This window comes from Xiphophorus couchianus, chromosome 2, assembly GCF_001444195.1.
Source record: "Xiphophorus couchianus chromosome 2, X_couchianus-1.0, whole genome shotgun sequence".
Taxonomy (NCBI): domain Eukaryota; kingdom Metazoa; phylum Chordata; class Actinopteri; order Cyprinodontiformes; family Poeciliidae; genus Xiphophorus; species Xiphophorus couchianus.
In genome coordinates this window covers 33395075-33421694 of record NC_040229.1, presented here as the reverse complement: position 1 = coordinate 33421694, position 26620 = coordinate 33395075, and the positions used below count along the sequence as shown (strand labels likewise).

Below are 26620 nucleotides of genomic sequence, written 5' to 3'. Positions count from 1 at the left end.
CCTTCTAGGTGTGAATGTGTCTTTTTTCTCACTAAAGATTAAAAATATCCATAGAGTTTTGATTATTGTTTAAAGTTTGAAAGAATCTAGCTGACAGCATGACTCTTGGCAGTGAACCTGCTGACCAACCAACCTGCTGTGGTTTTGTCTTTAATACCTGAATGGAAACAATTAAACACATCTGTCATAAAGGCCTTGATAAAAATGCTGTGTTCTTTTGCTGTTAATCTAAACTTGTTTTCTTGAGGCTTTGACTAATTTTTAAAATACAAATACAATGAAAAAATGTAAGTTAATTTCAAAACTCTTATCCTAGGAATATGACCGGGATTTGTCTGGAACCCCAGATAAAGTTCTATATTCTAAAGCTCCATTTAGAGAAGTGCTGTAAAATGTGACATGCAGAACTCAACACGATGGTAGATTAAAATGCACAACAGTGTTTTCATGTCACAAGGTCAGTACTACATTGTCCATGTTCCTGCTGTGTCCCTGCTCCACTGTCATTTTTTTCAGGATGTATGTAGAGTTTATGCAGAACTGTAGTTTGTGGAGTCATTCTGCCTCCTGTCTGTGAGACATAGTTTGGGCCCTTCTCATACCTCAAATGTGTAAGCCCCTCCTCTTCTAATTTCAGAGGTAAAAAAGAAACAAGTTCATGTCAAAGGCAGAGAAATAGAAACGGAACAAACTCCCTTTGTCTGTCATCCAACTTTTTTTGTTTATTTGTTTAGTTTTTGTTTTTCCAGTTAGAAACTGGTTAAATGTTTATTGCAGCCTCATACTGAGACTTTCATGAAGTGACTTTCAAAAGTTGCATATACATTTTCTTATGGACTTTATGGAAAATAAGGATCCATCTACATACCATTTCTTCCTCTTTGTGTAAGAATCTCCACCCAGTTTCAAGCTGAGCCAAAAGTTACCAGGCCCAAAGTAGAACCCTTTGACATTTAAAGGGGGTGTACTTTCTTTTAGCCATATTCATTAAACATGCTAATCCACATTTGTTGCTTTAAATTTGGAAAGAGCCGCAGTTGTTTTTAAGTGAGCAATGCCAGCACCTACAGAAGGATCAACACGCCAACATGGTCGGCTTAATCTAAACTTGGAAGCAACATGTTGACAGAAGTCACACTGAAGTGCTTAAAGTTTTGGAGATACAGTAGTACATATTGCTATGTCAGTTAAGATTTTTAGACTAAATATGCCAAGACCTTGACCTTGACTGTTGCACATGTTTTTGTAACTATCCACCTCAAACATGTTTCTTTTCACAACATGAGAGGATCAGATAACGTTAGATGTTGTCCCATTAAAGTTTGATGGTGACAGATGAAGAAAAACATCAGTAAACTTCATCCAAAGTTGTGATTTCTGGCAAAAACATCAGCAGTGGGTTTCTCAAAATCTGTTTGCCAAACCCACAAGGAAATGCAAAAATTCTCTTTGAAAATGTTCACTTTAAAAGGCAGAACAATTATTTTGCATGTGGCCAAACAATACAAATGCATCAAAATGTGTTTGCTTGGTGAAAGATTGTCCCACTTGTTAAAAGACAAAACATGACATGGGAAACATAGAAACGCAGCAGAGCATCAACAAACGCTCCTGTGTGTCTTTGATAGGTGGATGAGGTGAAACAAAAGGATTTAATTATTCATTCTCCGTGTCTCAGTTGGATGACTGTGTTCTTCTGTGGCAGCAGGTGACGAGCAGATCATGTCTGTGTTTTAGATGTACAGATGAGTGTGTGTTTGGTGGAGGTGCTGTTGCTGCCATACTGCCTCTGAAAATGTGATATCTGTGTTTCACTGTCTGTCTCAAAGTGCTTCATGATTAATTGATATTTAGAACCCCGAAAAAATGTTTTTCCAGTCTCCCAAAACTTAGGGGCAAGCTAAGGGTCAGGCTAAGAGGAAAAAGTAAATTACAAGAATAAATATTGCTCATGATATTGCTAGTAAAAGGTTGTGCTAGAATGAAGTTGAAATGATACCAGAATAAATCTACATGGATTGAGCTGAGCTCAAATAGTGGAATGGCAGCTATAGAGGCACTTCTGGTGGTAACTGCCGTAGCATCAGTCACTAAAGCGAAGGCAGCTGTCACTGAAGCTTTTTTATAAGTATATGTTTGAGTAAAATGAACATTGTTCTTTTATTCTAAGAACTACTGACAACATATCTCTGAAATTACAAGACAAAAATGAGAAATAGTCAAAATAACAAAAAAGACACAGTGCTTTCAGACCTCAAATAAGGCAAAGAAAACAAGTTCATATTCATTTAGAAACAACAAAACAAATGTTTTAACTCAGGAAGAGTTCAGAAATCAATATTTGGTGGAATAACCAGGAGGTTCAGTTCAGCCTGAACTGTTCTGGTAGTGAGCGGGGGAGGGACATTGCTCAGAGCGAAGGTCATCTGTTGAACAAAGACTCCTGGTTGACGTCATCAACAACATGGAACAAAAGGAAGCATCCCAGCTCGTGCCACTCACAGCTCGTTTGAATTTGCAGGCATATTTTCATGTGGAAGAATTCTCCGTCACTGTGTGTGAATGCACTTATTGTTTATAGGTCAGAGTAGCTGCTGCTTTTATGAGAGTGCTGATTCATTCAGAGATCACGACTCAGGCTTTCTCTTTGCTGGATATTTAGGTCAGCAAATCTGGAAGTATAGAGCCATCCTCAGGCAGTTCTGCTTTGAGACTTAAGAAATGAAGCCAATCTGGACATGCTGACAGAGCTCTGTGTGCTCAGTGTGTCAACAATTCTCATTCATTTATTATTTCAACACTGAAGATGTTCAACCAAAATTAACGAATAATAATGAATGGTGTTAATAATGAAGTTGCAGGGCCTGCATAGATGAAGCTTTGGAGTCTACATTTTTGACTTAAACATCTTAAAACTATTTTTTGTGACAAATAAAAAGTTGGTTTTATTAGTTGCTGCTGCTGGTGGTTCAATGCACCGTGGGATATTTTGCTGGCCAATCCTGACTGTCAAATATAAACTATTGTCCTGAAAAAATCAAATCAATTATTACAACATATAAATGCAAATGAAGTGATGTTGTATGATTTCAGTATTGCAAACGCAAAATAAGTGGATAGATTTTGTTGTCATAAACTAAATATCCGCCTTAATGACTTCTGCTAGCACAAAATGGCCTCTATTTCAAATGACCGCTGGTCCGTTTTTGCTTGGGATCTCTGATGGATTATGGGTAGTACTTTTTGTTTTGAAGTACCGACTGAAGCACAGTAAAGACAACAAAATAGATTTTTGTTGTGTGGATGAACTTAAAAAGGCAGGCTCTTAGTACTTAAACAATTTCTTTTCTGAAAAAGAATTACAATGACCAAATATTTTTGACCTCAATGCTAAATATATTTGTGTAAAGATGCTAACTTGAATTTTTATTGTTTATTTGTCAAATTCATTTATGTTAAATTTACTTCACCACAGGAAAAACAATTTGGTGTACAGCTAAAGAAGACAGAGCCACAAAACAAGATTATCAATACAGAAATTATGAGCATTTTACATAACCATGGAAAAGACTGCTGACCTGACAGTTCTGTAGTGGCGTGTTTTGTGTGTGTATGTGTGTGTCGGGGTGTGTGCGTGGGCTTGTGCGGGGGGGCGCGTGTGTGTGGGTGGGTGTGTGTGTGTGTGTGTGCGCGCGTGCGCCCACGTTTATGTGTATGTGTGACAGAGAAAGAAAGGAGACATCTGGGTCGAAGCCAACTGCTGCCAATTGTGCTGAAACGACTCTCTGCTTTCTAGATTAGGCCTGGAACTTCAAAGCATTTATTTCGAGTCATTAATTTCAGAAAAAATACCATTTACAAAATTAATATATACTGTACATTTTCACTATGGAATTTCCTGACAGTTCTCTGGTTGTATGCGTAGTCATTTTAGAATGAATTTATTTATTGGTTTAGTTATGGATAAGGGCAGGACGGTTCAACATGCTATGGATGATAAACGTTGGCTCTTTACAGGGAAATTTATTTTTACATGGATTTACTTTGAGTTTTTTGACAACAGAAGGCATAAATATTGTCCATGAGTGATGGTCAACACAGAGAAAATGCTTGAAATCACTATTTAGTATCACTATTTGATATGACCGCTTCAGTGTAAAGTAGTGCTAAATTTTAACATTAAACAATTATTTAGTAAAAGAACAATTGATTATGATTATTTTATGTTGCCCTGCAGACTCTAGAAATTAAGCCTTCAGTATTACAGTTGTGTTCTTAGATAGTATTTTATCAATCAAATTTGTATACTGCCATCATCAAAGTGAAAAGATGTTTACCATAATATTTTTTTAATTTCAAGACATTCTAAGTGAATGCAGAGACCGCTATTTATTCATATTTGTTATTGGGGTAGTTTTGGCAATACATTCTGCCACAAGCCGTTGAGGACATTCTTGATCTTGATGTGGCCTGAACTGACCAGGAGTTTTCCTCCCCTGGTCTAGATACACATGGTGCTCTCTTTCTTCAGTTAATCTGGTAAGGGATTTCCTGAGAACACGGTTTAGTGATGCTTAATAAAAAACTTTGTTTATTGCGTCAAATATTGGTATTTAGCAAAAATACAATTGATTATAATTAATTCATTATAACCATAACGTCTAAATAATTTGATACATTTTCCTAATGGTACAGGAAGCATCACCAGACAAACAGGAGAATCAGAAACTCTGATTGTATCAATGAACCCGAACACTGAGATTTCCCTGAATAAATGTGACTCTCTGCTTCGTAGATGAAGATGTTGTGAGGTTCCATCTGGTCATGCGTTGGGATTTCCCAGCCTGACAGGTTGACTCTTCACTCAAACCATATAACTCACAGTTTAAACAGGAGCACAATAGGTCAGCCTGGTTCCCACGACAACTATGACTGGACCCCTGCTCTGTTGTTATTGGCTGTGTTTTTACTGTGTCCGCCCTGTGTTGTGATGAGACAGAACACCTTTAGTCTCGGTCCATTCAGTGTGAAGACAAGAAATTCCCCTTCTTCCTCAAAGATGTTTGAGTTTTTATCTCTCAGGAACTATAATTCAATTTTAAAATTGCGTTGCTGAGGATGACAACATGTTGAAGTAGCTCTGTACTTTGAATTTTTTTCTTTTTCAAAACTTCACTCCTGCCTTTCTAGGGGAAAATTGCTTTCTTTTGGATAACCATTTCTTCTTGTTTTGGATGCTGTGTGTAGTTGGACAGATTTTTGCACTATTTTTCATACTCTGCTATGATGTTATGATGTGTAACCATAGCAACAAGGTGGTTTACAGCAGGGAGCAGCTGATTAACATAGGAAAAGTTGAAATAATACCACAACTGAAGGTGGAAGTGCCAGAAGAGTTGAAAAGGAGAGCAGGAGCAAAGAGGAGAGAAAGAAGGAGGAAGTTCAAATCATCTCTTCCATCCATCATCATGGGTTGAGATTGTTAGCTAACAAGATGGATGAACTTCAAGCCCTGACAAAGACTCAGAAAGAATATAGGGAATGCAATATTTTGTGTTTTACTGAGACATGGCTACAGGATTTGTTTTGTGCTAATGTCAATGATTCATATGTCAGCATCAGAACCAGGGACCTCAAAAGGCTCAACAACCTGATAAAAAATGCTGGTTCTGGTTCTGTTCTGGTTCTGCTCTGGGGACGACTGTAGAACTTCTGGAGATGATGATGCGAAGAAGGATTCTTCATAAAATTAAGAAAATTATGGACAACACTGACCATCCTCTTCTTGGGAAAACAGAGTGTCTTCAGTCAGAGGCTTCTTCAGATCACTGTAATACAGACTGCTACAGGAGAGCTTTCCTGCCAACAGCTATTGCTATCTACAATAACTCTTTGAAGACTTAGAATTAATATGAGCTACAACATTTAATTTCCCTTTGGGATTAATAAAGTCTTTTTGAATTTGAATTACACTGACTTGGCTCTTACCTTTGCAGGTTGTCATAGTGACATAATTGTATGCTGCTCACAGCTCGTGTGTCATAAAGTTTGGACTTTGATTTTTTTGTTCCTGTTGTTCTGTCCTTCTTTGATTCAGGCTGATGCAGGTTGTATGATTATAAACACTATTAGTTTTCTTATTTCCAGTCTAAACTGTGTTGTGTCCATCTGCTGCTGTGTGCAGGTGGTTGTTCCCACTCGAGTGGGACAGCTTTATGTGTACGACACACTAAAGGCCGACAAGGACGAGTATGACGTCCCACCCAGACATCAGCCACCGGCCCAGCAGGACATTTATGATGTTCCACCCACCCGCCAGCAGTACAGTACCCAGGTCAGTGTTTATGTGTGATTGCAGTGAAAACTGTTTGGCTCAATGGGTTGACATTCTGGTAGTTGACATTCTGGCTAATGTTCGCTGCTGTACAACCCCATTGGTACTTTCTTTAGAAGTCCACCTATCAAAGTATTATAGCCAATTTTACAACTTCAGTTTTTGTCTACATTGTCAAAAGCAGGTGATTCAGATAAATAACTATTATTATTACAGTTTTTTATGAACATCCAGCATAGATCTGCTCAACTATACACACACTTTGCAAAACACTGTACACACTAGCATCCCTTTCACACTGAAATCGATCAGACTTTCAAATGAGCACACCTATGGCCTAAAGGATTAAACTCAGTGACCAGGTGTGCGCACACACGCACACACACCCTCGCATACACACACACACACACACACACACACACACACAGGTGAATAATGAGGGGCACACAACAAAATATAAAAAGGTCAACTGACTTTAATAGAGGTTTATAGACTTTGATGAGGCTGGATTTAACCTGAGAACATGAGAAGAAGAGGACGAAATGTCATTGGTCACATGACTGCTGTCATTTTTGTGCTAATGACAGGAGGGCAACATGGGGGTAATGTTACCCTTTGTTTATTTTATGTATCAGAATGGGGTCCTCCATCATCAGGACAGCTTAGTCCTTACAATGCTGAGCTTATTCTGAGACAGCTTCAAACTAAAGGGACCAGATGAGACACATTGTTTTCTGAGACAATGTATCTTTTCATTGTTATGCTGAGCTCTACAGCTGGTTTCAGCAACAATTCCAATTTACAGTTCTACATATTCCACTGTTTCCTCTCTTCTTGAACCCTGAGTTCTTCTCAGCACCGGGGTGGAAGATGTATGATCTCTGGGTGGATGTTTGATGGTTGATCCACCATCAATCGTCAACCTTAAACGAAAATCAACCTTTTTGACCATAATTCAACATCAAATTAACATGTTTTGCTACCTGGGAACACATTATCCACTAACCGTCAGTAATAATATTTACAGACAAGTGAGAAATGTACAGAAAGCAGTCACAATCCACTGATCCCAACATATCGTGCTTAATTTAAAAGCACTCCCAGTAATAAAATCCCAGGTAGAAAATGTCAACCTTTTTGACCATAATTCAACATGAAATAAACATCCTTTGCTATTTGGGTATTCAGGGCTTATATTTTATAAGTCACATCATTTATGGGCATTTCAAAAATTATGCAGTTGATGTTACTACTTGGTGTAAGATGGAATTCCTCAGATGTAATAGTAGTCAGTGGAGATGTTTTATCCAGACCTTGCCAGTCGACTCCAGACTATTTTATTTCAATTTATGCTGGAGTCATAATCTGTCCTAATTCTCACCCCAACCTCCCCAAATGGAAGTTAGAAGCACAATCTTTTGTGTAGCTCATATAGAAAGGAATCTGAAATGGGTTTAATGATACTAATAATCATTTCAGTAAGATGAGACAGACACATGTATAAACATGGAGATAACATTTGTGAATGTGTGGTTTTGTGTTGTTCCAATTTCCTGTATGCTGCAACAAATTATTTACAAATTTTGTCTTTTCCACTTTTCTTAGGTGTATGACACTCCGCCTATGGTGGTGAAGGGGCCATCTAGTGGTCAAGACATATATGACACCCCAGCGATCACAGACAAGAACCCCCAGCAAACTGTAAGGCTCTGTTGGGCTGTAGAATATAACTATTACCTAAAGCTGCTGACCTTTAGTTGTCATTAATTAACTGCACCTCCTGAAAAGACCACAACCTATTGCATTTCTAAGCACAAGTATTTGTATTTACCAGTCACTTCTATTTCTCAGCCATTTTGTTGAGCAGTTTTATTTTTTGATATGATGCAAGAACATCAAGAACACTAAACACAAGGTTTGGACCAAAAATGTAAGTGTATTTTGGTTCTTCTGTCTCTTCAGGTGTACAGCTTCCCCCCCTCAGTGAGTAAAGATGTTCCTGACTGTCAGTTAATCAGGGAGGAGACCTATGATGTGCCACCTCACTTTGCCAAATTGAAGCACCAGGTTCCCGCCGCTCCTGGCCAGTACCAGCACAACAACGTCAGTGATGATGATGAGCCGCTAATTCCAGAAGATGTTTATGATGTTCCGCCTCCTATTCTGACTGAGAAACATCACCGGGGGGAGAGGGGTGCAGTCAGCCAGGAGATCTACGACATCCCAGCCACCCTGCGTGGCGGAGGCCTCCCCAGCCAGGATGTGTACGACTTCCCACGGGAACGAGAGGACCGAGGCGGCGAGAGGGGAGACCAGTATGTCTATGATGTCCCGCCACAGGTAAGGATGCTTCAGTGTGTTGTCCATTTTATCTTCATGCATACATTGTAAAGAAGTGTCCAGGTTATTCTAACACATGTCAATACTTTTCAAACATTTTTGTTTTGCTGTTAACAGAGTTTCTAAACTTGCAATTGATATTATCTTTATTGCATAGATTCAGAGATTTTACTTTAGCTTAGCTCAAACACATAGCTTTTGTAGAGAGTCTAGTTAATATCTTGTTATACCATGTGAACTTTTTCACATTTTGCTAAGTTGTAAACTCAAACTTCAATTCTATTATTGACCTTTAGTGTTATACTCTCTAAAAAGTCTATTTGGGCTATAGTTCATGTTCTGAACTTTTTTTTTACATTAATCTCACTTAATTCTTTTTGTTTAGTGATGACAACTTGCTTTTTTGTTTGGAATTAACCTAAATGTTACACATTTTTAACTTAAAAGTACATTTTACTTTCACTTTACTTGAAACAATTAAGTTCAATCGAGAGGCTAAATCCTTCGTCTGTCCACATCCCCCTGAAGGCTGAGTCGGAGTTCAGTGAAATTATTGAACATTCTATCTATATATATTTTCTATTGATATTGATGATGTGTCCTTTGTGATATATATTGTAATAGATTTATCAACCACCTCTGCTAACAGTCTCAGATTGGAAAAGAGGAAGAGGTTCGGATAAACCTGGTGAGGTAGTGACACTGATGTCTGGACAAAACCAGACTGTCCTACAGCAGTTCTAGTCTCTAAAGACTAGCACATCTTACAAAAACTGTTTTATCAAACAGTAATGTGCATACACCCTGTATTTAACACGGTACTCCATCTGTTACAGAGATCTTTTCATTTGAAACAAACAGAGCAAAATAGAGCATGGTGTGTGTTATCTGATCAGAATAAGTCAAACAGAGATGAGTAGTACTCATGTAAATCCACTAGATAGCAGCATGATCCTTACAGAGAGCAAAACCAACTTGTCCTTTAATTTAAAGGTAGGAGATAAACAAATGTTCTTCCTCTTAATGTTTTTAAGCCTGACTTATAATTTTACATAGTTTAAGTTTAATTTTCAGACCCTAAGTAAAGCTTATCTCTGCTGACAGTGGTCCTTATTTCCATCTGGGTCAACTGATTACGACCAGAAGTAAAATTGCCAATCAAACACATTTATTTCATTAGAAACTTAAAACAGGAGTGTACTGGGGATGGACTCCCAGTACAGACTGAGAGTGCTAAAGAGAATTTTATATTAGTAGTGTGTATGTAAAAGATTTGATGAGAACCAAATCACCAAAATACAGAATGACTTCTGGATTTTCTGAGTTCATCTGTCAGTTTTAAATAACATGCTGCCATGATGTGTTTGGAAGTTTGTGTTGCTGAGAATTCTCTCATTTTCCCACTCAGAATTTCAAGTTTGTCTGACTTTCCTTTATAAGCTGAAGTTCTGTTACAGTTTAAAATATCTTTCCATCTAAGGTAGAATTTATTTATCATAAGAAATTATGAAAACCACTGCTGTAGAAAATGAGAAAATTATTACTGATTTGGTTTGAGGCTTGAGAAGTTTCATAGCAGCCTAAATATATGACATGTAGTAAAGTGGAATAATGTGACAAGCTGTTGGCTCTGTTCCTAAATATTCTACCTTGTTTCAGATCTAGGCTGCACCGGGTGCTCTCTAGTGTAGGATAGAGAGAGCCACTATCCAAATGGAATAAACTTTCAAAAGTTCAGCCAGTCCTTCTATTACTCATTTCATTGCATTTGACAGTCCAGTTACTTGGTCAGTTGTTCATCAAAATGTAAATCCATTACTGTTAATATACAGTATGTACATGACTTATGAAAAGTTGTAATCAGCATCCACGTTGTTCTCCAGGTTGTCCGTGATGCCCAGTCCAATGCTGAAGAGCTGACCAAGTCGTTTAAGCGCCTCTCTGCTTCAAGCACAGGAAGCACACGGAGCAACCACTCTGCTTCTTCGTTAGACATGGTTCCTGTCCGGGACACGTCCTCACTTCCTGCTTCCGGCTCCATCCAAGGAAAACCTCTCATGCTGGACCTTGATCAAGCCATGGAGCGTCTGTCTCGCCTACAGCAGGCTGTCGAGTCCAGTGTTTCCCTCATGATGTCGTTCATCACAGGCAACTGGAGGAGCCCTGCTCACCTGGATGGGAACCTCACAGCCATTCATCAGGCTGCTGACCGGGTGCGAGTCACTGTCCGAGACTTCCTAGAATTTGCTCGAGGTGCTGTGGCAAACGCTGCCCAGGCCACAGACCGCTTACTGCAGACCAAACTGGGTCGGCAGGTTGGAAAGATGGAGGAGGTCTTCCAGAGTTTGATTCGGCACAGTCAGAGCTTAGACAGCATCTCATGGTCACCCACAGCACTGTCCACTCCGACTCCAGGAGGGGATGACTTAGATCGACTGATCATAACAGCGAGAGGGATCCCTGATGACGCCAAACAACTGGCCTCCTTTCTTCATGGTAACGCCTCACTGCTCTTCAAAAGGACAAACCGGCAGCAGCAGCAGCAGCTGCCCCTCCCTCCAATCCCTGGGGAGATTAGTGGTCACATGACAGGATCAGGTAGCGGAACCTACCAGGGAGGGGAGAAAGTGCATATTCAGTCACGGCCCCTCCCTTCTCCCCCAAAATTTACGTCTGCAGAGGAGGAAGGAGTGGACAGACCATATGAGGTCACAGAGGAAGGCTGGATGGAGGACTATGATTACGTCCATTTACAGGTACATTACTGCCACACAAGACGTTGAGCTAGAAAATCTATTATGGCATAAGTCTCTTTTACACAATACCTTCTGTCCATATCAGTGTAATGTGTTAAATGATTGTTACATATGGCAAGCTCTTTTACTCACATTAACCAAATAAGAAAAAAATATATCGTAATATTGCTCCACAAGGCATCACAGATGACAAGTTCCGTATTTTGCACCAGGTTGGTTGCTAGGTGATGTAAAAACACATTACCTGGGATTAATTTCACCATCTGCTGTTAAAAATCTGTTATACTTTCTGTTATTTAGACTCCATGTTTACTAGCTGCTATCTTTGCTCTTTAATGCAAGATTTATTAAATAAACTAAACAAGATTAAGCTTCCTACAAACCACTCACAAACTTATTATAGTGACTGAATCTGTCTTATTTTATTGGTTTATGTATCTTGAATTGAATTAAATTTTTTGATTTGATGGAGTAGTTTTTGAACAAGATTTAAAAAAAAAATTAGTATATTGTGATAAATTATTTTTGATAAAATAGCAAAGCAAAACAAAAGTTATGAAATTGTGTTTCTAAAAGAGCGAGATAGAACAAGTCACTACACTTCTGATATGGGAAAGTGACACATTCCTCTGTTAGTTAGATGTTTTTTAGGATCAGGGATCTTCTTGTCTTGTTTGCCCATACAGAGAGCAGGTTGGTTGAATGAGCTTTGGATTTGTTCACTGGGGAAATAGCAGGGATGACTTATTGCTACATATTTTATCAGAACACATGTACAAAAGATGCCAGGTACCATTTGTAACACCTGGTATCATAATGGACTCCCAGGGATGTATTTTTACACCATGTAGCGTTTATTGTTTCACCTGGCATAAAATATGACACAAATTTGGACACAGGGTGTTTTATGCCTTTTGTTCAGGACTTAGCTTACCAACAAACTGCTATAATGTGAGTATAAGAACTAAGGAACTGGGTCTTTACATCTCACAATACATATTCAGGTCTGTGTCACAACAGCCTGTAATTCATGTTGTGAAGCTGAAGGGAGAGGCCAGTCTGACAATATTGTGCCCAGATATTTTCATTTTAATTAAAAAAAAAACATTAAGCAGGCTGATACAGAATTTTGTGGCTGAGGGAGCAATGCTATGGCAGTTCTTCTAGTCTCCAGTAGGGGGAAGCAGAAGCAGTAATGTAATATGTTTGCTTTGGTTTGGAAGGGAAAAGAAGAGTTTGAGAAGAATCAAAGACAGCTTCTGGAAAAAGGCAACATAATCAGACACAACAAGACGCAGCTGGAGCAGCAACAGGTTTGTGTTCTGCTGTTTAACAAGTCAAAAGGCATCATTAAGTTATACAAGCCTGGAAAAAAGACTAAAGACTCTTTTAATCAGAGTTTCCTACATCTGAGTAGAAATACTTCATAGCCCTTGTACTATTTTAGGTTTTGTCATGTGATAGACCAACACAAAGTATTGCATATGGTTAAATGCATATTTACAGTTCTGTTTCTACCAGCTTAGCACACCTAGAGACTTTGCTAAGTTGCTCAAACTGAGTCACCCACAATGGATGGGAAAGGTCTGCGAACACCCTGTGGTCTAAGGTCTGGCTGCCACCATCCTGCTGGAACCGTCCACTGGAGTGTGTATTTCTGCAGCTTCTTCAGACTTAAATGTTCATTAGAATTTAAAGTTTATTGATCTTTGAGAATGTGTTCTTGCATTATTATGCCATTACCATTATAGTACTCCAAAATTATTGCAAAACAACAATATTATTGTCTATCGCAATAACTTCTGGAACAATTTATCGTCCAACAAAATCTGTTCTTGTGACAAGCCTGTGGGGAACTGCCTTCACGTGGAGATGCTCCACTATTCACACTTTTATTTGCAAAAGAAGTAACTGAGCACCAGGTGTCTTTCTTCCTTTATCATTGTACAATACTTTGTGTTGATCTATTATATAGAAGCTCAATAATACACTAAAGTTAATATAGTAAAATGATAATCACTTTCATTCAATGGATACATTGAAATTTATTCAATCGATTCATGTCAGTCAAATTCTGTCTAGTTTTTTAGTTTTTTCAGCCATGGTGGTAAAACAGGACACCCTGTCAGCCCAGAGCCTCCTGTTCAGAATTCTAGATTCAGTTTAAGAAAAAAAACCATTACTTTTATAATCCGAGGAGACAGAACTTTATAAAATCTTTGAACATTTACCTGATTCCTAACTGCTTTTGTGTTTATGGCCAACTGTCTAATCATTTGTGATCCTTGGTAAACTTTGCCTCCAATGTTGCTCCTTTGTTTTTGTTTTTTTTTAAGATCAAACAATTTGAGCGGCTTGAACAGGAAGTCAGCCGGCCAATAAACAATGACATGACGGACTGGGTCCCTTCTCCGCACCATCCTCTGGCCAACCAGCTGTCCACGAACGGCGCCGGAGAGCCTGCATCCTCCAAGCTGTGTCACAGTGACCGCCAGCTCCTCCTCTTCTACCAGGAGCAGTGTGAGCAGAACATCACCACGGTTACCAATGCCATTGATGCCTTCTTCACCGCCGTCAACTCCAACCAGCCGCCAAAGATCTTCGTGGCACACAGCAAATTTGTCATCCTTAGTGCGCACAAGCTGGTGTTCATTGGGGACACGCTATCACGCCAGGCCAAGTCTCCAGAGGTGAGGGGTCGCATGGCCCAGAGCAGCAACACCCTGTGTGAAAAACTCAAAGACATCGTAATCAGTACGAAAACGGCTGCGCTGCAGTATCCATGTGCTGGAGCAGCCAAAGAGATGACGGAGAGGGTGAAGGAGCTGGCCGGCTGCACGCAGCAGTTCAGGATGGGCCTGGGCCAGCTGCTGCTCATGTAGGACGCCAAACACAAACTGCACTGCACTGTTCCACACCCAGCGGTGGGGGGGCCAGAGTGGAGGTGGGGTATGTCCTCTGAGTGGAGCTCGTGCACACTCCTGTTCTGAGGTTGGACTAAATCCAGGACTTTTTATCACTTTAATCCTGAGACGCAGCAGTAAGACTTTCTGGAGTCCTTGTTCACTGGAGCTGAGCCGTCATCTCTCTTCCCATCCTCCCTGTTCTCACTGGGATCATTCCTGTCTTCAACGTCTCAGCAGTACAGGAACATTATGGTAGATGGGCTGTAAAATAATCAGTGTAAATATTTATCTTCCCTGTTTAAAGAGACGTACAGAAAGAACAATTCATCAAAAAATAACACTAAATGTTCCTTTTTTAAAGAAAAAATTATGAAATCACAATTGTAGCCTAAGACCATATAAATCATTGTTATTAATATTGCCTCTACTGTATAATTATGGCTCTGATTCTTGATCTTTGTATCATTCTTGGTAGGGATGTATAAATTCCAGATGCTACGTATAGCTCTATGTTGTAGTGAGTGCCTCCATTCTCCATTCCAGACACACATCTTTCAATGTCACCTGATGAGCTGCGGTTGCCCTGGAAACTGTGTCCAAAGTGGCTCATGTTATGATAGCTGGTCCACCTGAGTGCCGCTGCTGCCCAAAAGACACCCAAAGCCCTGAAGCTGCATGTGCAGCTATAATATCATCGGTGCCATCTCACAGAATTTTCTTTTTTTTTTTTTTGACAAACTGTATCTATGTTGTTTTGTAAGAGGCATGTATTCAACTAAAGTGTAAAAGGTTAAAAACCAATGCAATTAAATTTGCTTTTTGTCTTTCTTCTCATGGTTATGGTGAAAACATTGACAGCAGCTGAGCCTCCAGACCAGCGTTCCAGTCAAAGAATGACAATGAATCACTACAATCAACTATGGAAAAGTTACAAACAGAAATCTCATAATTTAATATTATTTTGTTTCAGAAGGAATAAATATGCTTCACAGACTGTAGAGACATCTGAAAGCAACATTTGTAGACAGTAACTGATCTAAAGTTACATTTAAAATATCAGCAGGTCATCATCACTACACAGATCAATTGCTGTTTCAGCTAAAATGCTTATTTCTACATGGAAAAACATTTAACAAACATGATGTGTGTTCAACAGCACAGCAGTGGAGGCAGTGAGGTCTGGTTACAGAGAATTCCTTTCTGAAAAGGAATGAAATGAGTGATTCCAGGGGCTGTGCTGTGGAGCAGGGATAGAGCGCCCCCTATGTGTGTGACTGCGACCGGTTCAGGTTCATAAAGGCCACTACAGTCAAGAAAGCCTTTAAAATGAGTCCTTCTAGACCACAGGTGTCAAACTCCAGTCCTCAAGGGCCGCTGTCCTGCAGTTTTTAGATGTGCCACAGGTACAAAACACTGGAATGAAATTACCTCCTCCTTGTGTAGATCAGTTCTCCATGAGCCTTGCTAAAGATCTAATTATTCTATTCAGGTGTGGTGCAGCAGAGGCACATCTAAAAGTTGCAGGACACTGACCCTTGAGGACTGGAGTTTGACACCCCTGTTCTAGATATTATTCAGAACAACAGAATCTCACTGAAACTCTTGACTGCAAAAGGGAACATAAAAGAGGCTGCTCAGATAAAATGATTGAAAACAAGTAGAAATAAGTGAAAGAAAAAGTTTTTTCTCCAGATTACCCAGGAGTTTAGATCTTTGCATTTGCTACCAACATATCAGATCAATAAAATATTGCACATTTTCTAAGAACAATGGGGAAAAAAAGAACAGAAAGAAAAAAATGGGATGTGGATACTTTACAGTAAGGCAAAGGCATCGTCGGAGACAAAGTAACCGTAGGTATGTTAACAGTCTTCCACTGGTAGGTGAAGCATCTGACTGCTGGCTGGGAGCAGGAATAACTTATCACACACAGCATAGGGAATCACTGTCACTCTGCTCTCTCACGAACTATCTTAACTGAAAGCATAAGTGAGTCAATAAATGGCTGACCACAACAAAACCGTCTGCGGTGAAGAGCAGAAGTTACATCACCTTGTTTTTCCTGCCAATCACTGTGATTTTAATGTCACATCATGTATTATATACAATATGTTTGATAGAGAGGTTTTTAAGATAATTTTTAATCTATTTTATTTTAAAGTGTTATTAAAAGTATTACAAATCAATTACGTTAATGGCACCAGAAATTTTATTCTTCCACTAATGATATGTTCAAGTTTTCCATAACAAGTCAAAGAGCATTGTCAACTGACGTCTACAAATAAAGACTGGATAACTTAATGTTGGATGTTTTCAGCAAACAGAACTAATCCTCTCTGGGACAAATCCCTCTAACTGGCCTGTTTGAACTTTTCAATGATGGGAGTGAAATTCACAAAGCTTCTGTTTGTACTAGTGATATTGACACCCAGGTATGTTGCAGAGTCTTTAACTAACAGGGATGCCACAAAGAGTGTGTTCATTGACTGGTACCTGCTCACACTGAACATTAATGGACAGGCCAGAAGCCTTAGGAACACTTTCAAAAACTGTGGTGACATTTTGGATTGTGACTTGAAAGGTTCGGTATGTAAATTTTATATATAAAAAATTTTTTATATATAAAATAAAAAATGGAGTTTCTGTACCTTCTCCCAGGGCTTACTGCACAATTATACAGCTCACTCAGAAACAGCCAATCAGAGCCTGGAGGAAGGTCTTAGCGCTGTCAATCACCCCTGTGACAAACTCACTATCATAGAATGCATTTTGAATACTACTGTGTATCTTAAAGTGTTTGACATGTGAGAGGATCTGTAAAAAGCCGAAGCAGAAAAGGACTGGCTGAATAAAGAAAAGGAAAGTTTTGAGCAGAGTAAAGTCCAGATCTTGATCTCATTCGGATGCAGAGGTGACTTGAAACAATAGTTGTCCAGAAACAGTTGAGTACAAAGACGTAAAGCGACACAAAAAGACGAACTGGAAGGTAAGTCAACAAGATGCTGAATTGTGATCTTAGTTTATGGCTTTATTGAAAGTTGTTCAGTGCTTACATTCACAATACAGACAAAAGTGGCAAAAACACAAACATTGTTATTATGAAGTTATTTTTTGTTAATGCTGGTGGTCCTCACAATGGTTTCTACCAGGGGATTGTGTTGCCCTCCCAGTCCAGAAGGAGGCCAGAGTGTTTGTTGCTCAGTGTTGACATGACATGCAGCATTCCAGCTACGCTATCCTGGGGCATCAGAGGAGCCTTTGGGGAAAAAACAGAAAAAAAAAAAACTACATAAAGCAGGTATGGACGTGTCTTATGAACCAGGTTGCTGGTTTGAAGCCCTGCTTTGTCCGTCTCAGTCACTTTGCCACTGTGACCTTGGACAAGACACTTTACCTGCTTCTCCTCCTGAAGGTCATCAGAGGATCATTAACCCTAAATGGCAGCCTCACTTCTGACAGTCTGTGGCAACAATGTAGCTCACCACCACGAGTGTGTGAATGTGTGTGTGAATGACTGACTGTGGTGTAAAGTGTTTTTGGATCCTTGGAATTGATACACATAAATTCAGTTCAATTCAAAAATACTTTATTAATCCCAAAGGGAAATTAAATTAAATTTAAATTTAAAAGGCTATTTATCATTTAACTCAACTTGATCAAGTCATGACCCTATAAAGTTACTAGATGGAAATGAAAATAACCACTTTTTATTTAAGATTGTACATATTTTTCTTGGAAAGTAAAAGTACAATCCAAACCAGTCATGATGGCATCCATATGCATGCAGTATTTAATAAAATGATAAACTGAGTATATGAAGCTATTTGCTCTTCTTTCATACCAACCAATCAAAGCACTTTACACTGGAGCCATATCCACCCAGCCAACCTCACAAACATTTCAGCATCGACACACAGATCAGTAGGTAACCTGGATTAGGTGCCTTGCCCAGAGGCACTTCAGTATGTGAACTAAGGAAGCTGGAGTCGAACCCAAAACATACAGATTGCAAAATGACCGTTGTACCCATTGAACAAAGTTGTTTTACATGACATAAAGAATAGAATAGAATAGAATAGAATAGAATAGAAGTACTTTATTCATCCCAGCAGGGAAATTACTTCGCAGTTACAGCATAGAGACAAGACACAATAACAACGTCCGGGTGTTGAGTCTGGAGTTTGGCTGTTTCAGAGCTGATGACATCACAGGCCACCGCTGCATCAGCTGATGGGGGAATGTAAACAGCGATCAAAATGGCGGACGTAAACTCCCTCGGTAAATAATACGGCTGCATTCCCACAGCCAGAAGTTCAATGTCCGGGCTACAAATCTGTTCCTTCACGTTATCATGACCGGAATTACACCACCTCTCACTCACATAAAGCAACTATAAAGTGTTATGGAGGCTGACCTGTTCTCCACCCATCTCCGTTTGGACCCAGCCTGGGTGGATGGCCGTCACCAGGATGCCATGGCGCCTGAAGTCTTCAGCTTGACAGCAAGTCAGCATGTTCAGGGCTGCCTGTGACATCACAACAGTCATATTGTTTTTGAAACGTATTCACAGCTTCTGAACATCGCCACGTTTTGTTACGTTATAGACGCATTTTAATGTAACAAGTTTCTCCCATTCTTGAATTCCTTTGTTTTGTCCCTAAATATCATTCATGTGATGAAAAAAAATTCCAGGCAAAGACAACTTGAGAAAGTAAAAAAGCAGATTTCATTGTCATGGAAAATTGATACATACGACCTGTCCAGGGTGACCCACCACCAGCACGCCTCGCAACCCCACTAGAGATAAGTGTGTAAGATAATGGATGGATGGATAGAAATTGATATGTACAACTATTTTGTTTTCTTTTATATGTGTCTGTTTAATTTCCTTTAATCAGCTCATGCATACAAGCATGAAGTCCAGTCAAAGTGCAAGAAACAGGTGAACAATGTAGGTGAAATCACAGAGAGTAGAAAGTATTGGAGTTGGTGTTTAGCAGAACTCTATATGCTGAGCTGCTGTCCTTTTACTGACCGGAGGTAAGTCCGTCTGTGTTGCTAGAGCAGAATGTAGAGAAGTGTTTAAAAAACACTCGTATCAGGACTTTGACTAGTTCAGTGACAGAGCCTTCAAATAAAACATCTAAAGACAAAGGTCAACCTTTCTCTAATTTACTGAAAAGTTTCCTCTTCATTTTGATGAAAAAGTTCCACCATATTATAAAGGGAAAAAATCTACCTAAACAACCATGGCACTGTGTCAAAAAGTAATTGACTCTCTTGTTAAATCATGGATGAATTTGAATTATGAAAAAAGCTGAGTATAATGTTGGTATGTACAACACAACTTGAGTATTAGCAAATTTGTAGAATTAAGAAATCACATAAATAGAACTTTTCTGACGTAATAGAGAGACGCTTTACAAAAATGTCCTTTAAATTTGAGTAAATTGAAATAAATTTACAATTTTGTATTTTGTAAATTCCAATCGATCATAATTATCAAACAATGCAATACGTTCAGTTCATTTTTCAAGTTAGTTTAAAATGAAGCCCAGCAGAGCATGGAGTCACTGACTTGCAGCATTCACTCCTCCTGGTTGAAGAGACAGCAGACAATGCTTGCATTGTCTGTGACTTTATAGCAATCCCTCATACTAAGCATGCATGTGGCGACAGTTGGGAGGAAAAGCTCTCCTTTAACAGGAAGAAACCTCCAGCAGAACCAGAACCTGGTTCAGTCCGAGCGGCCATCTGCCACCGTTGACATGTTGGTGTGTCACATTAAAACTCCCAGAAATCTTGTTGATGTTTTAAATCTTTGTGTGTATTTATATCTCGGGTTTTATAAATTGCCAATATATATGTCTTGTATTTATTTGTTTGTCTGAGTCAGTGAAGGAGGAACAGCTTGTCCTGCTGTCCCCCATCCTCACCTGATAGTTCTGCCTGTTAAAGTTACTTAATGCACCCAGTTCTTTTAGTTTCTACTCTTGGCTTGTCTACTCATAACTGGAATATTTCAGATCTAAGGACTGCAGAATTTTTATGTTTCATTTTTTATTTTTTCTGAGGCAAGATGCCTCCAGCTGGCACCAAGGACATCAACAATATTTTAGAGAGACATCAGTCGATAGAACTGAGAGTTTCTTGACTGGAGGTAAATATTAAAATCAACTCAAGTTTGGAAAATAAACCATATCTACCAAACAACTTGTGAGCAACTTAACAAGCAGCTAGCGCCCCAGGAACTGCCTTGGAGCAAAGCCCCAAAATAAATCTGTGACTAGATGACTAACAGGACTGACCCCTATACATAGATGATACAGCTCGGCTGGCTTAGAGCCAAGACGTCCTCTCATCTGCAACCTACTGCACCAAAGAAAAAACATCAAGCCTCCGGAGCCATTATAATTCCACTTTCCTTCATCTGAGTACCAAGGATTAATGAGCCAGCTCAATCCATAATACATTCCGTCATGTCTCCAACTGGAAACCCTGGACTGAAATTCCACTGAAAAACAGGAACAGTCGCAAGACTAATGCCTCAGCAAGACCTACAAAAACGTATCCATGAGATTATCTTTAGTCACATTGATTACTGCAGCAGTGTCTTCACAGGTCTGTCTAAAAAAACAATCCAGTTCTAAAGTCCTTCCATTGAGAGAATAGACTTTAAAATGCTTCTGTTAGTTTATAAATCACTGAACAGTTTAGAACCACTACACATTAAAGATCTGCTGTTGTTAGATCAACCTTCCAGACCTCTCAGGTCTTCTGGTGTTGGTTCTGCTCTGCATCCCCAGAACAGGAACCAATCATGGAGAAGCAGCATTCAGCTTCTATGCACCACAATTCTGGAATAAACTTCCAGAAAACTGTGAAACAGCTGAAACACTGAGTTTCTTTAGGTCTAGACTAAAACCACCTGTTTAAAGTTGCTTTTGAAACATCATAAATGAAACATTAACCAACATTCTGATGTGTAATGACGGCACTTGACAATGTGTTCTATAACTTTGTATTTGTGTGTGTGTTCATGATATAGCACACTTTGAACTGCCTTGTTCCTGAAATGTCCTATACAAATATACTTGATTGATCAATTTATTTATCTTGTTTAGTTAAAACTGACTTAAAGTCCCTCAGAGTAATCTGCCTCTGTCAGGCAGCTCATGTAACCCATCTGACCTGATGGAAATCAGATGAAAGCACAAAGGTCCATAGAAGACATGTCAGGTCAGATTTATTCAGGTGATGTTTTCTATGAACCTAAATGTAGTCAGAGGGGAAGTATCAGAGAATAATTTCCTCATTTTAAACAGACTCACAGCCTGCAGGTTCTGTAGGCACAGGGTTTACTACAACAGTTAAAGTCTTCATACCTCTGCATAACACACCCTAACCAGAGCCCATGTACTGAACAGCTAACTTTCAAGAAAAAGGAAATACAGTCCAAAACTAAATAGCTACTAGCTGGGTGAATAAAAAGTGAAATTGTTTATTTCTTCACACCAAGCTCCACTTGGGCTGCCAGGTAATGGACAGGGCTCAGCTGGGTCCCCATTGCTTATTAATTAACAATGAGCATTAAATGACCAAAAAGCATTAAATGACTGAGTGGATGTTTTTAAGGGCTTAGGCTGTTTTTAGAAGCAGTTGAGACCCAAATGGAAACACGAAAACTTACGAAACGTTCACAGGGGTTCATTTTAACTCATTCTCTTTTAATTATTTTAAAAAGCTATGTGTGGCCTAACATTATATTTACAGCTACGACATAACTGTTAGAAGTGGTTGCCTTTCTAAACAGAAATAAATGTACAGAAATGAAAGTTGCAAAGAATCAATAAACAGCTCTGAAGTTCCTGTGTGCGCAGCAGCATATGTCTGTGTTTGCAGGGGATGTGAAAACTATGAGAAGAATGTTCACTACCTCGGCCCTCGTTCCTTCAGGATCTCTGCAGCTGGCGTAAATCTGGGTTTCTGGTCCGGTCTTCTCAGCTAGCTGTTTCACCAACTCCAAACCAATGCCCCTGTTGGTCCCAGTTACCAAAATGTTGCCCTTCAGATTCACTGACATGTTGGCAGTCAAGCCCTCAGAGCCGTCTGCCTGTACAGTTAGTCAGTACGTATAACTGAAAGAACACAGTGTCACTGAAATCATAGATTTGTGTCATAGGTGTACGTTCTGAAGTGGGCAGGATCACTATGTCAACATTTGCAACTTATTACACATTTAGATTCAGACAGTCATCATGCACCAAGCAGCTGCTATGTGACTTTTAGGGATCCAAAGTCTGTCCAGAAAAAACTATTCCTTTGTCAAAGTCTGTCTGTTTTCATCACCTCATTTAAACTATGAGAATTTTATTCTGTCCTAACATCAACTTCACATTTTGAAGCTGTTTCTTCGGTACCTGGTACTGCATTTACCCTAGAAGTACTGAGAAATAACCCTCTGAGATAATCATTGCCTAATCATGATGTCAGAACATGAACAAGCAGTGTGGTTAATTTCCCTATGGAGATTTTCAGAAAGTTTCCTGCATGCTAATAGTTTCTTGTCAGTAGGGTTGAGACAGGTCACATGCAACCAGCCAGTTACATTTTACAGAAGTACAGAAAGTACATAGCTGACACGAGTCCATCAAGTTTGGTGACCTAAACAAGATGAACAAGAATAGTACAGAAAGGAGAAGGGTTTGACATAACTATGAATGGATGAATCAGTGATTATCAGAAAGGAGAAGGGTTTGACATAACTATGAATGGATGAATCAGTGATTATCAGAAAGGAGAAGGGTTTGACATAACTATGAATGGATGAATCAGTGATTCTCAGAAACTCTGAGGACGACGAAGCATTTGAAAAACTCCTTGAACTGTTTACATATTAGACCAACACTAATAAGTGCTTAATTGTGAAGTAGAAGAAAAAGTGTTCAGTGTTTTTTTTTACCCCTCCAGGGGGTCTTTTGTGGGCTCTAGTGTCCCTTATATGACAGTGGGCTGACAGGAAACGGGGGAAGACATGCGGCAAATGTCGTTGGGTCCAGGAGTCGAACCCACGACGGCCGCGTCGAGGACTCAAGGCCTCCAAATACAGGTCGCGCTAACCACTATGCCACCACGGCACGCCCCAGTGTTCAGTGTTTTGTCTTCAGATCTTTTTATTCTGATCCTTTAAATAAAATCAAGTTCAGCGAGCAGCCTTCAAAAGTCATCTCACTAATTATAATATTCATATATTCATCACAGATTGTCTTGAACATATGCCTGTAATCTGTTTAAGGGATTGGATTAATCAGGATTTATGGACATGTATAGCTGAGTATCGTCATCATAACAGCAAAAATTTTATCCCATACGCTGATGATTTTCCAATTGGAAGAGAAGTAATCCAAGCCGAGTCCTGGGGTATATCACAAGTAACCCTGTTGTGTGAAGATTTATTGCTCCCATGAACAAAGTGGAAACTCTCAGACAAACAGGATTTAAACCAGTCTAGTTCCCATTATATGTACATGTGCAAGTCGTTCTGAGAGAATATTGTGGTTCAACTGTGTGAAAAGCAGCACTGAGATCTAGCAAAACCAGAACAGACTCAAGTCCATTATTTAAAGCTAAGAAAATATCATATGTACGTTTCAGCAGTGCTGTTTCAGAGCTATCATGAGCTTTAAAACCTGATTGGAACTCCTCAAACAGGTCATTATTATTTAAATGCTCATGTACTCGATTAGCCATTATTTTCTCAAGGATTTTAGATAGAAAAGGAAGATTAGATTTAGGTCCGTAATTTATTTAGTCATCTTGATAGAGAGAAGGTTTCTTAAGTAAAGGTTTAATTACTACAAACTTAAAAGCCTCTGGTACATGTCAATGTACCAAGGACAAGTTAATAATGTCTATCTGGGGATAAAAATCACAGAGAACATTTATTTAAATTATTTGGTTCAGACGGGGTCCTACATGCATGTTGAAGGTTTGGAAGAAGCCAATATTTTTGATAACTCGGAAATCTTAACTGGCTTAAAACAGTCCAAACATAGTTTCCATGCTTCCCTGCTGAGAGCTAATAGTTTTGTTTATCAGGAATCCTATAAAGTCAATACTGGTGAGAGCTGGAGGAAACAACAGACTTTCCTTTACAGCAGTGGTCCCCAAACTACGGCCCGCGGGCCAGATGCGGCCCGCCTCCACATTTGGTCCGGCCCCCTGAACAATACCAGAGTATTTTCATATATGTGCATTTTTATTTGATAAGTTGGACTTTTGCAATAAAATAAATGTTCCTTAGTAATGAACTTTATTTATTATTAACTACTAGTTAGTAACTATTTTATACATGCATATAATTGACCCTAACCCTTTTTTTTATGTGGAGAACCCAGTGTTATTTGGTTATTATTTATTTCATAAATAGTGTTATTTCCTGACTTTTGTTCTCTGAAGAATCCAGAAAAGGTTATTTGATTGTGCTTTCTGAAAAACAATACATTTTTATGTTTAGCACTCTTACAATCGTCACACTTTTTCTGTTACAAACTGACCCCGGCCCCCCATCAGAGAAGGGACAAGTTATGCGGCCCTCACAGGAGAAAGTTTGGGGACCCCTGCTTTACAGGAAACTGCACTAAAAATATACCTAGGGTTATTCTTATTCTCCACTGAAAAAATACTATGTTGTGAGTTGCCGAAAGATTCTTTTATATTGAGGTAGACTATTTTGAATTCCCCACTACAATGATTTTATCAATATTTAACACTAAATCAGATGAAAATCTGAGATCTGATCTAAAAATGAAAAGTAATGATGCACAATACAAAACAACAAACAGCAGTGGTTTTAGTGCTTTGCAACTAGAATGAGGAAAACTAAGAGTTAGATTTTCAAAAGAACTGCAGCTATTAATAGGCATAGAAATAATTAAGAGATCTGAATGAAAAATAGTTGCTACTCCTCCACTTTGTCCTAATCAGTGACCAAACAGTGTCATGAAACCAAGGATCATACAGGAAGATCAGAGAGAAAGTTGTGGAGACGCTTAATGATTGAGCACTAAAACAATCGCCCAAGCCTTGAACACCTCGCAGTATGGGGAGCCACATGTAAAGTACGCAGTAAAATATATTAACCCTCTCATGCATGAATTATGATCCTTTGTGTCAGAATTTTTTTCCCATTTTTTAAAATTCTTTTCTTAAGGCATAAAAAAGGTAGGAAAATTTTTTTGTAAAAATAATTTTTTTTTTTTTTATGTGATCAATTGTAATTTTGTCCAAATACAAAGTTGTTATTTGAAAAATACATCAGTAGTATTGTTCCTTAGGGGTTATCTGATGTCACAATATTTTTTTTACTTGCAAGAGTCGTCTACAGTAGAAGGAGGGACCGGGTCGGTTCTCATGCTTTTTTGTCTGTCGGCCATATTGTATTTAACAAAAATAATTTCTTGCATTTGCAGCTGATGGCCAGTAGTTGATGGTATATTTTATGATGCATTAGTGTCCACTTCAGTGGTCTGTGTGCATTTATAACATAAAAATCCACAGGAAGCACAAGAAAATGGCTTTTAGATAGCTGTCCACTGTAGTGACCACTATGCAATAACGTGGTTATTTAGCTTGTCACAAAGCACACAGTCTGAGGGTTCATTTTTCAAACTAAATATTTAATTCAACAACTAGATATTTAGCTTTAGCTTTAAAAAATATTGAGGCAGCAACAGAATATCTAAATGTGTAAAGTTTATAGGAAAATAAAAACTTTAATATGACTGATCCCTGTACAAAGCAGCATGACTGCAGTTTGAAGATATTATATAATATACAATATTATAATAAATCATTACTATGATTTGATTCATACATCAGTTGATTCATACATAAAATTAGGCAAGCATAAAGCTTCTCATAAAAATCACAGAATGCAAAAGAATTTACATACTAAACATTTATATTTGCCAAGTTAAGCTAAACTGAGGATACATAATTTAAAAGCCATTTGGGAGCTGAGAAAGTCGGTTCTCCCTCTCTGGGCTGCACAGTGGTGCAGTTGGTAGCACTGTTGCCTTGCAGTTCGATTCCCGACCCGGGATCTTTCTGCATGAAGTTTGTGCATAGTTGGGTTCTCTCTGGGTTCTCCCGCTTCCTCCCAGTCCAAAAACATGACTGTCAGGTTTAGTGAGTGAGTGTGTCTGTGCATGGCTGTTTGTCCTGTCGGTCTTTGTGTTGCCCTGTGACAGACTAGAGACCTGTCCAGGTGTACCCCGCCTCTC

General features: G+C 39.0%; 2 protein-coding genes across 4 annotated transcripts in view; one reads left to right on the top strand and one right to left on the bottom strand.

Moving 5' to 3' along the window:
• Nucleotides 1-15164, top strand: part of bcar1 (BCAR1 scaffold protein, Cas family member) — a 46726-nt gene extending 31562 nt beyond the window's left edge. For all 3 annotated transcript variants that reach the window (XM_028038098.1, XM_028038110.1, XM_028038105.1), the window contains 6 exons: nucleotides 6185-6334; nucleotides 7940-8035; nucleotides 8297-8674; nucleotides 10558-11430; nucleotides 12654-12743; nucleotides 13767-15164. In XM_028038098.1, the coding sequence (XP_027893899.1) occupies nucleotides 6185-6334; nucleotides 7940-8035; nucleotides 8297-8674; nucleotides 10558-11430; nucleotides 12654-12743; nucleotides 13767-14312 (2133 nt within the window). In that variant the 3' untranslated portion in view covers nucleotides 14313-15164. The remainder of the gene's footprint in view (nucleotides 1-6184; nucleotides 6335-7939; nucleotides 8036-8296; nucleotides 8675-10557; nucleotides 11431-12653; nucleotides 12744-13766) is intronic.
• Nucleotides 15165-17339: 2175 nt separating this feature from the next.
• Nucleotides 17340-22485, bottom strand: LOC114153418 (C-factor-like). The gene is made up of 3 exons (XM_028031965.1): nucleotides 22273-22485; nucleotides 18751-18891; nucleotides 17340-17592 (listed from the first exon to the last, which is right to left on the bottom strand). The coding sequence occupies exons 1-3, from the start codon at nucleotides 22417-22419 to the stop codon at nucleotides 17479-17481; spliced, it is 402 nt and encodes a 133-aa protein (XP_027887766.1). The 5' UTR covers nucleotides 22420-22485; the 3' UTR covers nucleotides 17340-17478.
• Between the last annotated feature and the right edge of the window lie 4135 nt (nucleotides 22486-26620).